General features: G+C 49.5%; 1 protein-coding gene across 1 annotated transcript in view; it reads right to left on the bottom strand.

Annotated features, from left to right (window-relative positions):
- Positions 1 to 13,161, bottom strand: part of LOC146175130 (uncharacterized) — a 144,979-nt gene that overhangs the window by 120,976 nt on the left and 10,842 nt on the right. Inside the window, exons 2-3 of the mRNA XM_084585528.1 lie at positions 8,216 to 8,843; positions 4,466 to 7,294 (exon numbers count right to left, since the gene is read on the bottom strand). Coding sequence (XP_084441654.1) covers positions 4,466 to 7,294; positions 8,216 to 8,843 — 3,457 coding nt within the window. The remainder of the gene's footprint in view (positions 1 to 4,465; positions 7,295 to 8,215; positions 8,844 to 13,161) is intronic.

Here is a 13,161-nt window from a genome sequence, read left to right as displayed (position 1 = left end):
ACACTTCGGGGGTGGCACTCCTAAATTTGGAGATTACCACTGAATTCCCCATGCTGAAATAGGTCGGACACCAATTTTGGTCACATTCGGACGAGGACAAATTTTCGGGGTCCAGAGAGCTATATTTTGGGAATAGGCCACCTAGGTTTGGAGGTCACCACTCAATTTGCCATATGCAAATTAGGTTGGACACCAATTGTGGTGAAATTCGGACGAGGTCAAACTCCAGGGGTCCAGAAAGCTAAAGTTTGGTAATGGCCCACCTAGGTTTCGAGGTAACCACTGAATTCGCCATACGCAAATGAGGTTGGTCACCAATTTTGCCACCTTTGGATGAGGTTAAATTTAGGGGTTCCTGGGGCTACATTCTGAGGGAAGACCACCGAAATTTGCACGTAACCAGTAAATTCACCATATTGAAATTAGGTTGGACACCAATTTTCGCCAGATTAGGAGGAGGTCTAATTTCGAGGGTCTAAAGAGTGAAAATTTTGATGTGCGGATATATATACACTATGTGGACAAGTTTGGCGTAAGAGTGCTCTACACGCTCCTGCGACATAAGCCTATTAACGAATTAACAATCTCCCTCATTGCACGCGTTAGCGTTGAAAAGCGAAACATTTAGTTCAGAAATAAAGCGACTATTGTATGCGCATTGTATGCATCAGCAGGCGCTATTATATAGCATGTTAAGCGGGACTACAAAGTCAAAACAATAACGCGCATAACGGCGCAAAATGACCAGTGAATTAAGTGAGATTATGAGCTTTGTGATGTGCTTGCAAGCAGTTTCATGTCGCTTGAAAGAAATGCACAGTACGTCGGAGAGGCAGCAGAGGTGACTAGTCTTCTTCGGGGTGAAGTTTTGCGGCCCATGTTGTTGAACCACTTTTTTATTCGAATGGTGTCCTTCTTCCTGCTCGGAATTGCGAAAAGAATGAAGACTTTTTCACGACAGCTTCTGCAAATAAATATGCAGCTGCTTCGCATAGCGCTGCTTTAAAACAGCGCGAATAGCGCAAATTGCAAGCGCGGAATACTTGGGAGCTAGCTTCTACAACGGCGCATTGGTGACAATGACCTGTGACGTGGAGAAGGAGAACTATGGGTCGTATATGAACGCTGTTCGTCGGCGTATGCAGGTGAAGAGGGAGCAGAACAAAGCAGCGGTGGGGAGCACTCCGAAGATGCAGACTCGGGACGCGCAGCCATGCGGCGACGGCACCGACGGGCCACATGTCCAGGGCAACTACAGTAGTAACAAATTGGGCGATTGTCCGCAGTGCGCCACGGGTTGTGATAGCGCGGAGTCGCAGGATGAAGCGGAGCAGGAAGTGGTGCTTGGCGTAGGACAGGCTGCATGGGTGGTAACGGCTCAGGCGGAGGCCGCGCCGCGACTGCCGCGTAGGTCAAAGGGGCTGGGACAGAAGGTTGGCTATATTGTACTGGTGCTCCGACGTATGTCAAGGGAGCGACAGCAGGAGCTTAAAGAAGCCTGGGAATTGCTTCTGCAACTTGTTCGCGGATGACTTGCTGCAGCTTTGGCACCAAAGGAGAGGAAGCGTCAGGACGATGGGGAACGAGGGACATTTGACGGGAACTTCTTCTGGAACGAACTGCTTGATTTGTTGCAGCAAGAGGGACTGTTCTGCGTCAGCTGTTAAAGCTGCAAGAGGCTCCTGGTGCGAGAGCGAAGAACGAGTGATTTGACGGCGCTTGCGTAATTCCTCAAAGTTTTGGCATGCATTGATTACATCGTCCACGGTTGCTGGGTTTCTGGCCAGAAGCATCTAGAACGCGTCATCGTCGATTCCTTTTATATATGACCAATCTTGGCATGTTCTGTCAATGAAGCGTCCATGCGCTTGCACAGGTCTACAACATCTTCAATATAACTAGTAAAATTTTCGCCGGGTAGCTGTGCACGGCCGCGCAAACGTTGCTCAGCGCGCAGCTTGCGCACTGCAGGCCTGCCGAAGATATCGAAAAAAGTGGTCTTGAAAGCAGACCACGAGGAGATATCGGCCTCGTGGTTGCGGAACCACAGGTTGGCAACGTTAGTTAGGTAGAATATCACATTATTTAGTTTGAGACCGTCGTCCCATTTGTTGTGCGTACTGACCCGCTCATATGATGACAGCCAATCTTCCACGTCGTGATCGTCGGTCCCGCTGAAAATAGGAGGGTCCCGTTGGCGCAAAGCTCCTGCGCAGAAGGCGGGGACGAGGAGGCGGTTGGACTAGGAGTGGTAGCATCGGTCATGGCTGTTGTCGGTAGTGTGCGGCTGCGAAGCTCCAAGGCGGACGGATATCCTCACCTCCACCAATTGAAATGGGTTTTACTGAGGGTTCAACAGGGAATATAGCCCTTTTTAAGCTGCACGGCGAACAGCACAGGAATACAGGTCATCTAGGCTGAAACCAGTGAGCTCGAGCAGCGCAGCGGCCCTTCGTTGTTCTCTTCCTCGTGTTTGGTGACATCCGCTCTTCGTTCACTACAATATATATATGTATATATGTATAAATATGTGTATATATATATATATATATATATATATATAGAGAGAGAGAGAGAGAGAGAGAGAGTGGCACTACTACAGGCGTGAGTGTTTGGGTTGACAGTTTATTTTGTTGACAGTTTCGGGAATGCTAATACATTCGTCAGGACAATTTACAATGTGGTCATCGCCTTCGAGAAAACAAGAAGAGGTATCACCCCGCCCCCGCAGCTCACTCGAGAGTAAGGGCAGAACGCATCATCATCATCATCCTGACTATACCCACTGAGGGTGAAGGCCTCTCCCATATTTTTCCAATTAACCCGGTTCGTGCTAGCTGCATCCACTTAACTCTTGCGAACGTCTTAACCTCATCCACCCACCTAACACTCTGCCGCTTCCTGCTACGCTTTTCTTCCCTTGGAATCCATTTGTTACCCTAAGCGATCATCGGTTATCTCTTCGCACTATATGTCCTGCCCATGCCCATTTCTTCTTAATTTCCACTAGAATGTTAGGAACTTGAGTTATTTCTCTTACACACCCTGCACGTTTACTATCCCTTAATGTGACCCCTACCATTTTTCATTCCATAGCCCTCTGAGTTCTCCTCAACTTAAGTAGAACCCTTTTGGTAGCCCCCACGTTTCAGCCCTGTCAGTCGTATTAATCGTTGTGGTCGTCGTGTCTGCGTTGAGATAATTTGGTCACAGAATAAAACTCCGGTGAAACTTAACAAACTGATTTAATGGCTACATATGAAAGAAACTGTACACAAATTCAAACTGACGACCGTTTCATTCGGCGTCTTGCAAGCCACTGTCTTTCGACGACGGTTGGCCGTGTTCCTCTCTCCAGGCCTTCCCTTCTTTCCCTTTTTTTTAGGGGGGCCCCACGCTAGCGTGGGCCCTTGGAGCCTGGCAGTCGCGGCGCTCGTTCGGCGGTGTCGGTAACAGAGGAATCCTCCTCACTCACTCCTCGCGTCCCCGGTGCTGGTCCGCAGCCCCCTCGTAAGCTCGGATTTCAGGGCAGGCGGGCGTCCGAGTCTTGTTAGGCCCATCGCTGTGCCCTCAACGGCGCCAGTGGATCGGGACGCTTTGAGGGGCGACGAGCCGTTGGTCGACTGGCCGGCAGTGGCAAGAAGCAGCCGTGCCATTTCCGAAAAAGGCACTGCGGCGCGTAAACATACACACACACACAAGTGGCCGCTTGGCCGGCGATCAGGGGAACAAAACAGCCGTCTCCTGACACGTCCTTCTGATCTGGTTTTTGTCCGTTTTTGTCCCCGACACATTCCCCCCCGAAATGACGAAGTCATTTGTTAGTCGGAGAGATCCAGAGGGTAGAGCAACTGAATTGGACGGCGAAGTCTGGTCCCCCCTGGCAGTCGGACTTCAAAGGCTCTTTTTCGGTTGTCTCTTCCCGTGAATGCCCTTTCAATTATTCCCAGCTTCCACATTTGCCGCGGCTGTAGGGCTTCTTTCAGGAGGACCACGTCTCCAATTTTAACTTGCTTTCCCCGTTGAGCTCCTTTGGAATGGGTCAGCTGTAGCTCCTTTAAGTACTCAGTGCACCAGCGTCTCCAGAACCTTTGCAATGCTTTGTTGCGAGTTGAAATCATTTGTCGCAGGTGGTTACAGGACAGGGCAGAGATTTCCTTTCTTTGCAGCTCCGGAAGAGAGGTAAGCCGTCTTCCGGTAAGAAACATAGCGGGACAGAGCGGTTCAGGTTCGTTCGGCTCTGTGTAAACATGAGTAAGTGGTCGGGAGTTCAGCACCGCTTCCACTTCAGCCAGCGTAGTTGACATTTCCTCGAACGTCAAGTAGCTCGTTCCTAGCGTCTTCTTTAAGGCTTGCTTCGTTAGTCCGACAAGACGCTCGTAGAAGCCGCCCCACCATGGTCCGCGTTCCACAATAAATTTCCATTGAACTCGCGAGTTCATAAGGTGATCTTGTACCGGGTCACCTCGCATCACATCCCAGAGGCAGCCCAAATCCCTGTTGACCTTCTTGAACGTGAGGGCATTATCACTGTAGATGGTGCTCGGAAGTCCTCGTCTGGCAGCGAATCGGCGAAACGCGAGCAGAAACGAGCCTGCCGACATGTCGGCAACCAGCTCCGGATGGATGGCTCGAGTCACCGCGCAGGTGAACAGCGCTACATAGCACTTCATAGGCGAGAGCCCTTTGACGACAAGTGGTCCGGCAAAGTCGACGCCCGTCACCTGAAAGGGTTGGGCTTCTGTTATGCGGTCTGTTGGCAGCGGTGCTGTTACTTCGTTTGTCGGCTGTACGTTGAACCGCTGGCACGTTATGCATTCTTTTACAATTCTTTTCACCAGCTGCCTTGCTCCGATCACGTGATATCTTTCTCTGAGCTGCGTAAGCGTGTGGCGTATCCCTCCGTGCAACACTTTGAGGTGGCAGTAGTGGGCAAGCAGCTTCGCTAGGTGGCTTCCCTTTGGTATGACGACAGGATGTTTGGAGTCATAGCTCAAGTGGCTCCGTTGTAGCCGTCCGTCAATCCTCAGAACTCCGTTTTCGTCCACCACAAGAGAAGCATTTCTGAGCGGAGAGTCGTTGGGCACCGCTTTCTGATTTCGAATGCTGTGCAGTTCCTTTGAAAAGCCTTCTCTCTGCTCATTCCGTATCCAAAATAGTTCGGCCTGATCTAGCTCTTCGGGGGTGAGGGGTCCGGCTTCATCGCTTCGTCGTCTTGCCTTAAAGATGAAACGAAGCACCCAAGCCGTGACTCTGATCAGTCTCGTGAAAGAGCTGTAGCTGCTAACGTTCATTAATGCAGGCGCGGTCACCTGAGATATCATGGCCGGCAGTGCCTTGGTTGGCTGCCTGCTCTCTAATTCCTTGTCCGTGAAGGTTGCCTGCACCAGTCCATTTGGCCACTCGCTTTCATGTGCGCAGAGCCACTTGGGTCCAGTCCACCATATCTCACTAGTCGCAAGGCGGGAAACTGTGACGCCACGCGTCAGGAGGTCCGCAGGGTTCTCTTTCCCCGGGCAGTGCCTCCATTCATAGCATCCGGTGCTTTGCTGTATCTCACGGACGCGATTTCGCACAAACTGCTGCCAGCGCTCAGTGTCACCTCGAACCCAATGGAGAGCGATCGCGGAATCGGTCCAAAGAGTAACGCAATCAGGGTGCTTCCCGAGAGTCTTTACTATGTAGCTGCACAATCGAGTTGCAAGCAAACATGCCATCAACTCCAGCCTTGCTAGCGTGAGTTCTTTAAGTGGAGCCACCCTCGATTTGCTCATTACAATCGTTGAAGTTAGGCCGTCTTCCGAAGCAATGGTGAGGTAGGCGACTGCCCCATAGGCCGCGGGACTGGCGTCTGCGAAGATGTGCAGGTGCGTTTTTGTAGCCGGCCCACTGAAGTCCGCTCCGTAGTACCTTGGTACCTGTATCTCGGGAAGATGTTTCAATTCACAATACCAGGTTTTCCAGCCTTCAGCTATGTCGTTTGGTAGGGCATCATCCCATTCGACGTTCTGGCGCCACAGCTGCTGAAACAGGATCTTAGCCCGTACGCTAAAGGGTGACAGCCATCCCAGTGGGCCATAGATCCGTGCGGTAGTTTGCAGCATGGAACGTTTGGTGTCTGTCTCCATTGTTTTGGAGCTTGCGACACATGGCGCAAATGTCAGGCGGTCGGTAATGGGGTCCCAGGTCAGTCCCAGCACTTTCAGCACCCCTGAGAGGAATCCTAGAGACTTATTTTCGCTGCCGTCTTGCCCAAATAGCCGGCGTAGCCTCTCGTTATTCGACGACCACTTGTGCAACTTCATCGAGGCGGAGTGGAAGATCGCGTTGGCTTCGTTGTAGAGCTTCAGAGCCGCCTCTTCGTCATCTGCACCGGTTAGCAGGTCGTCTACATAAAGGCTTTGCTGTAGCTGGCTGGCAGTGTGGGGAAACTCTTCCTCGCAAGCTTTCAAGTGGTGCTGAAGGGTAGCGGAGAGCAGAAACGGGCTTGCGGTGGTTCCAAACGGTACTCGCTTCATGCGCCACGTTTCAGTGGGAGGCAACGAAGTACCGGCCTGAGGAGTCTCTCGGAACCAAAAAAATTGCAGAGCGTCTCTGTCTTGCTCTCGCACTCCAATTTGCAGAAAGGCCTGCTCAATGTCCGCGACAAGCGCAACTCGATACTTGCAAAAATTGAGCAAAAGCCCGACGAGGTCTGCCGTTAAGTTGGGTCCTGTTTCAAGGTTGTCATTAAGGCTCCTTGTACTTTTAGCGTGGGAAGAAGAGTCAAATACAACTCTCAATTTTCTGGAATCACGGAGCACTGCTTGATGAGGCATGTGGTAAACGCAGTGGTTGCGGTCGGCCTTTTCTTCTACCCGTTCTGCCATGTCTAGAATGTCGTACTGCCTGATCACCGCGTCGTATTCTTCGAGAAGGTCAGGAGCTCTTTTGAGTCGGTTCGCCAATTGATTGAGGCGCTTCAGAGCAATTTCTCGGTTATCCTCGAGCGAAATCTCGGATTTCCAAGGCAATGCAACCTCATAGCGGTTACCGACTCGCTTGACGTTGTCCTCAAAGAACTCTAAAGCTTGACAGATTTCGTCGTTCTCCTCGACCTCCTTTACTCTAATCGATTCCAAATCCCAGAATTTAGTCAGAATATCTGTCGTCTGCCTCTCGATTACAGATGTTCGTAGTGTCACGGTTTGGAAGCAGTGGGTCTGCTCGGCATCGTCCTCAATGGGCCCTTGAACAGTCCAGCCCGCTGATGTTTCCACTGCTCTCAGTCGGTTTTCTAATTTGACCGATCTACCTGTGGTAAGGTCCCATATGTGGTCAGATCCGATAAGCAGATCAACACATTCTGTCCCGTTGTTGTTTGAGAATTCGGCCGGTTCGTAACCAAGGGACTTTAGTCGTTTCATTATTCTCTCTGGTGGTGAGGGAATAGGTTGATCGCAGATGGTATCTGTTTCCAGTACTTCGAGTTCCCGATCGTCTCCGCGGTTAGTCTTTAGTGTAACCTTTACTCTTCGGAACTCGCGTTCGGCTTGGTGGCCTCCGAACACCCCGACGGTCAACCTCTCATGCCCGAGAAGCGTACATCCCAGTTTCCGCGAGGTGTCAGCTGTGATGTAGGAGCGCTGACTTCCCCCGTCGAACAGAACTCGTACCTGAGCCTTACCAGCCTCTCCACTACATAATGCAGTTGCGGTCTGCAGCAAAACGGTTTTTTTGGAAGTAGAGCCGTTTCCCGTCGTAGTAGTTTCGAGGCTTACTTGCGCGTTCGTTACGGTGCGGTTCGGCTCAGGTGGCCTGTTTCCGGTGTACGAAGGGTCGCACATTGTGCTAGCATGCTTCTTGCGACATTTGTTGCACTGGATGCTTACGCGGCATGCTCGTGACTGGTGTCCAGATTTAGTGCACTTGAAACATCGGCCGGACGACCGCAGAAGTTGTTTCTTCTCTTCCAAAGTTTTTGCGGCGTCACAGCTCTGCGTTTTGTGCTCGTTTGAACCGCAGAAAAAGCAGGTCAATGAGGTGACATTTTGATGCAGCATCGCAGCCGATCGGACGTGCTTGTCATGCGTTTTCCCCTGCAGCCTCAAATTGCCTTTAAGTTCTTCTCTAGGTTGCTGCTTGAGGTCTATGCATTGTAATGCATTTAAATTCTCCCGACTTTCGACTTCTACTCTCAGAAAGGAGAGTAGCTTTAAAAGGGAAGAAACCGTACCTTGGCCGCTTTCGTTAGTTGCGTGTGACGACGCATCGGTGAGGGAGCTCTGTTCGAAGGCGAGGCTGTCGGTGTCGACGACGCACTTTCGGCTAAAGTCCAACAGGATGTCACGTGGCATCGCTCTTTGCACGATCGGAATTAGCATCGAGCTGTAGGACTCCAGCTTTTGTCCGAGCGTCTCGAGGCCTTTGATGTGTGCCGTCAAGGTATCGTAGAGACGGCGAAGACCACGGATATCGTCTGATGAGCGCACGGGCTTCAAGTCGATCAGCCTCTTGAGATGTTCCTGAACAAGAAGCTCCTCGTTGCCAAACCGTTTCTTGAGTAGCTGGATGGCATCGTTGTAGCACCTTGCGGTCAGTGGAAGACCCGCGAGTGCCGCTGCCGCGTCGCCCGTGACTGATGCTCGCAGGTAGTGAAATCTGTCGATGTCAGACAAATCTTCGTTTTTATCGACTACCTGCTCGAACACTTCCCAAAAGGGTTGCCAGTCAGAGCGCCGTCCTGTGAATTTCAGTAGGTCGATCTTCGGCAGCTTCACTCTTGTCTTCCCAGATGTGGCCGCTTGGGGGGCTGGCGTGGTCGTTTGACTGATGATGCCACTACCCGCCGATTCCACGGCAGCCTGCGTTGATAACGGACCACTATCAACTTGAAGCTTTAGTCCAGCGAGGCAGGTTATGATCCGGTCTTGATATTCAAATACTTGCTCGTAGTCGTTTTCTGCGTCATCTTCCGGTACCAATGGTTCAATTTCCGTGTTGACAGTATCAAGTTGTTGCTCCAGCTTGCTGAGTCTAGCATGTAGCAATGTAGCTTCAGTAGTTGTTAGTGACGTTTGCCGCTCGTTGAATTCGTTGATGACCCTTGTAACTTGCGAGCTCAAAACTTTCCGTTTCTTTAAAAGGCGTTCCATTTTCTTCGAAATTAATTAGCCAATAAGTAAGCTCACCGGATCGATGACATCGGTAGTTGTGACCAATCGTTGCCGAGACGTCCCTGGCGTGGATGCGTTGACGTGAGCGTTGAAAGAAAGCGTTGAGCTCACAAATCCACGGCAGATCGAGTCCCGGGTTTCGGCACCAAACTTTTTGTCAGTCGTATTAATCGTTGTGGTCGTCGTGTCTGCGTTGAGATAATTTAGTCACAGAATAAAACTCCGGTGAAACTTAACAAACTGATTTAATGGCTACATATGAAAGAAACTGTACACAAATTCAAACTGACGACCGTTTCGTTCGGCGTCTTGCAAGCCACTGTCTTTCGACGACGGTTGGCCGTGTTCCTCTCTCCAGGCCTTCCCTTCTTTCCCTTTTTTTTAGGGGGGCCCCACGCTTGCGTGGGCCCTTGGAGCCTGGCAGTCGCGGCGCTCGTTCGGCGGTGTCGGTAACAGAGGAATCCTCCTCACTCACTCCTCGCGTCCCCGGTGCTTGTCCGCAGCCCCCTCGTAAGCTCGGATTTCAGGGCAGGCGGGCGTCCGAGTCTTGTTAGGCCCATCGCTGTGCCCTCAACGGCGCCAGTGGATCGGGACGCTTTGAGGGGCGACGAGCCGTTGGTCGACTGGCCGGCAGTGGCAAGAAGCAGCCGTGCCATTTCCGAAAAAGGCACTGCGGCGCGTAAACATACACACACACACAAGTGGCCGCTTGGCCGGCGATGAGGGGAACAAAACAGCCGTCTCCTGACACGTCCTTCTGATCTGGTTTTTGTCCGTTTTTGTCCCCGACAAGCCCCATAGGTGAGTACAGGTAAGATGCAACTGTTGTATACTCTCCTCTTGAGCGATACCGGTAAGCTGCTAGTCACAATCTGCGAGTGCTTGCCAAATGCACTCCATTCCATTCTTATTCTTATTTCCTTTTCATGATCTGCATCTGCGGTTACTACCTGTCCTAAGTAGACATAATCACCTAATAATTTGAGTACATCGCTACCTAATGTAAACTGCTGTTCCTTCCCGAGGCTATTGAACTTTACCTTAGACTTCTGCATATTGATTTTCAACGCTACCTTTCTACTTTTCCTGTCTAGGTTGTCAATAATTATTTGCAGTTCATCCCCCGTGTTGCTTAGCAAGGCAATGTCATCAGCAAATCGCATAGTACTGAGGTATTCTCCATCTACCGTTATCCTTAACTGCTCCCATTCTGTCTCTGAATACTTCCTCTAAACAAGCTGTGAATAGTACTGGGGATATTGTCTCCTTGCCTAAACCTTTCCTTATGGGAATTTTGTTACTTTCTTTATGCATAACTATGGTTGCTGTGCAGCCACTATATATATCTTCCAGCACTTTCACGTACGGCTCGTCCACCCCTGATTTCGCCATGCCTGCATCACCACCGATGTTTCAGCTGAGTCAATTCATTCGTGTGTCGTCTTCCACTTGTCTCTGTCTATCAAGTAGCGCAGTATTCCACAGTGTGAGTAAATTGCTTTTCCGTAATCAGTGAATGCTATGTATAAGGGCTGGTTATATTCCGAGCATTTTTTCTATAACCTAATTGATGGTATGGATATGATAATGTATTGTATTGTTCTGTATTTCGAGCTTGTTTTTTAAGTACCACGAACGTGTTGCGCCTGGAATGGTTGTTTATTTTATGTATATTTCTATATTACTATAATCAATGTTAGTTATTTGTTGTTGTTTTTTTTCTCTATCTATCGTTGTTTTTTCTTCCGCGTAGTGCTCAAAAATTCTTTCGCTGTTTATATAAGGCATGCTAATCAATAATTTTTTTTATTTTCGTGGCAATTTTTGTCTCAGTTTCATTTCATGTGTTATTTATTTTTTCTTTTAAGTTCTATCTGTGCGTGCAAAACTTGTGTCTGCATTTTCATTTTTTTTTAATTTGTGCTGCAGTATTAAATAAAGATTGATTGATGGATTGAATAATAAATATTATTATTTTTTTGTAACTTCTTCCGGGCATCACCAGATCAACATCCACATTATGCAAGCAAAACAATACTTATCCTTCAATCATCTAACAACACACAGAGATCATGCTACAGCTCCGCGAATTTTTTTCTTCCTGTTGTTTATATGCACTTTTTTTCGTACGCATAAGCTTTTCAACTTATGTCTAGTTCATTTCACCTTTATTTACATGTACCAAAGATGAAAATAATGGCACCATTGCTGTCTCAAAGCATTGTTCTTAAGCCAAGCCTTTTCAAATAGTGTATCTTTTAATTCGTTTAGCGCCATGTTTTCTGTAGTCACATGTCTCCGTATTTATCTATCTTCTTCCCTCCGCATCTTGCTTGCTTGTGCGGCACTGCTAGCACAATTTTACTCTATTTTTTTCGGTGGTCGCCGGTTTCTGTAGAAGAAGCGGTGCCGCGACAGTATGAAACGCCACTTTGATGTTTATGGGAGGAAGGGTGCTGCACGGTCTGGAGGCAAGTTTAGGTAAAATAAAAAGGAAAGTAGCGAAAGTTCACAGATGGCGGTGTTGCCAGCGGCCGTTGCGGTGTCTAACCAGTGGCACACGGTAGTCGCTACTGCACGTCCCAGAGAGCGCGCGTCCGGACACCTGATACGGGCCGCCCGCTGACGCCTGGCGTCGTGGTGGTGGCTGCCTTTGGCCGCATCGAGAGCGGCGCTCAAAAGTTTTCGTTCCCTCCCCCCCCCCTTCATTGTTTGTTCCCCATCCTCCCGCTTCTGCTTTTTACCTTTATTTTCTGTTACCCAGCCTCCGTCTCGTTCTTGCGGCATTGCAAGGTCTGCTTTAATGTTTACTATTGTGAAGCGCCTCAGGGCCTCATGAATGTGGCATACTATGCGGTCTCCCCTCTCGAGTGAGCTGCGGGGGCGGAACCTCACCGGCTCGTGTTTTCTCAAAGCCGATGATCACATTGTAAAGTTGTCCTGACGAAGGGAATACCATTCACGAAGCTGTCGATAAAATAATCTGTGAAAACGAACAGCCGCGTCTGTCGTAACGCTCTGCTTCACTCAGTGAACTGGCGCATTGAAACCTACTGGATCTCTCTCTCTCTCTCTCTCTCTATATATATGTATATATATATATATATATATATATATATATATATATATATATATATATATATATATATATATATATATATATATATATATATTGTCACGCATGCGAACAGAAGAGAACAAGGAAGTGCAAAAAGAGGCTCTCCGGAATAGAAGTGGAAGAAGAGGAAGCTCACTATATCTTGCTTAGCACATCAGGCTAAGGGGCAGAACCACTTTGTAAATAAACCTTAACAGTGTGGTGGAGGTGCTGCAAAGATCACCACGGATTCCTCTCTACCTCGTTCGAGCCGACGACTCGCTGGGCTCCCCCCCTTGACACCCACAATGATCCAAGACGGCGATGCACGGCAGCCAGGTCCAGCGGCACCCGCATGGCAGCATTACCGTGAGCCGCGGACCTTTTCTGGCAAGGCTGGCGAAGACGTGGATGACTGGCTCACCAATTACCAGCGGGTGAGCAAGTACAATCGCTGGGATGCCACTGTAATGGTGGCAAATGTTTTTTTCTTGGACTCCACAGCCCTGGCATGGTTTGAGAACCATGAAGAATCCTTAACGAGCTGGGATCGTTTTGAAGAGGAGATTCGAAATTGTTTCGGGGATACCACGGCAAAACGGAAATGCTCTGAGCAGACTTTATTCCAGTGAGCCTAAGGGCCTGGTGAAACATGAACAATGTACATAGAAGAGGTCCTAAAACTCTGCAAAGCGGTGAATCCGAGCATGTCTGATGAAGACAGAGTTGGCCCCGCAGCGTTGTTCTAGTGAACGAGGGCCGTGCCACGCTTTGGACTGTCCACCATACCAATTACCTGCCGTATTGCCGCGTGGTTTGAAACTCGCCGACTTTGAAGAACGCATTTCTATGCACATCGCCGCGTTCAGTGACGGCGATGCTTGTTCAACTAGACGTCCCGATCATGCT

Source organism: Amblyomma maculatum, chromosome 11 (assembly GCF_055883805.1).
Source record: "Amblyomma maculatum isolate TAMU_Amacu chromosome 11, ASM5588380v1, whole genome shotgun sequence".
NCBI lineage: Eukaryota > Metazoa > Arthropoda > Arachnida > Ixodida > Ixodidae > Amblyomma > Amblyomma maculatum.
Note: the sequence above shows the minus strand (reverse complement) of the source record. Positions and strands in the feature narration are given on the sequence as shown.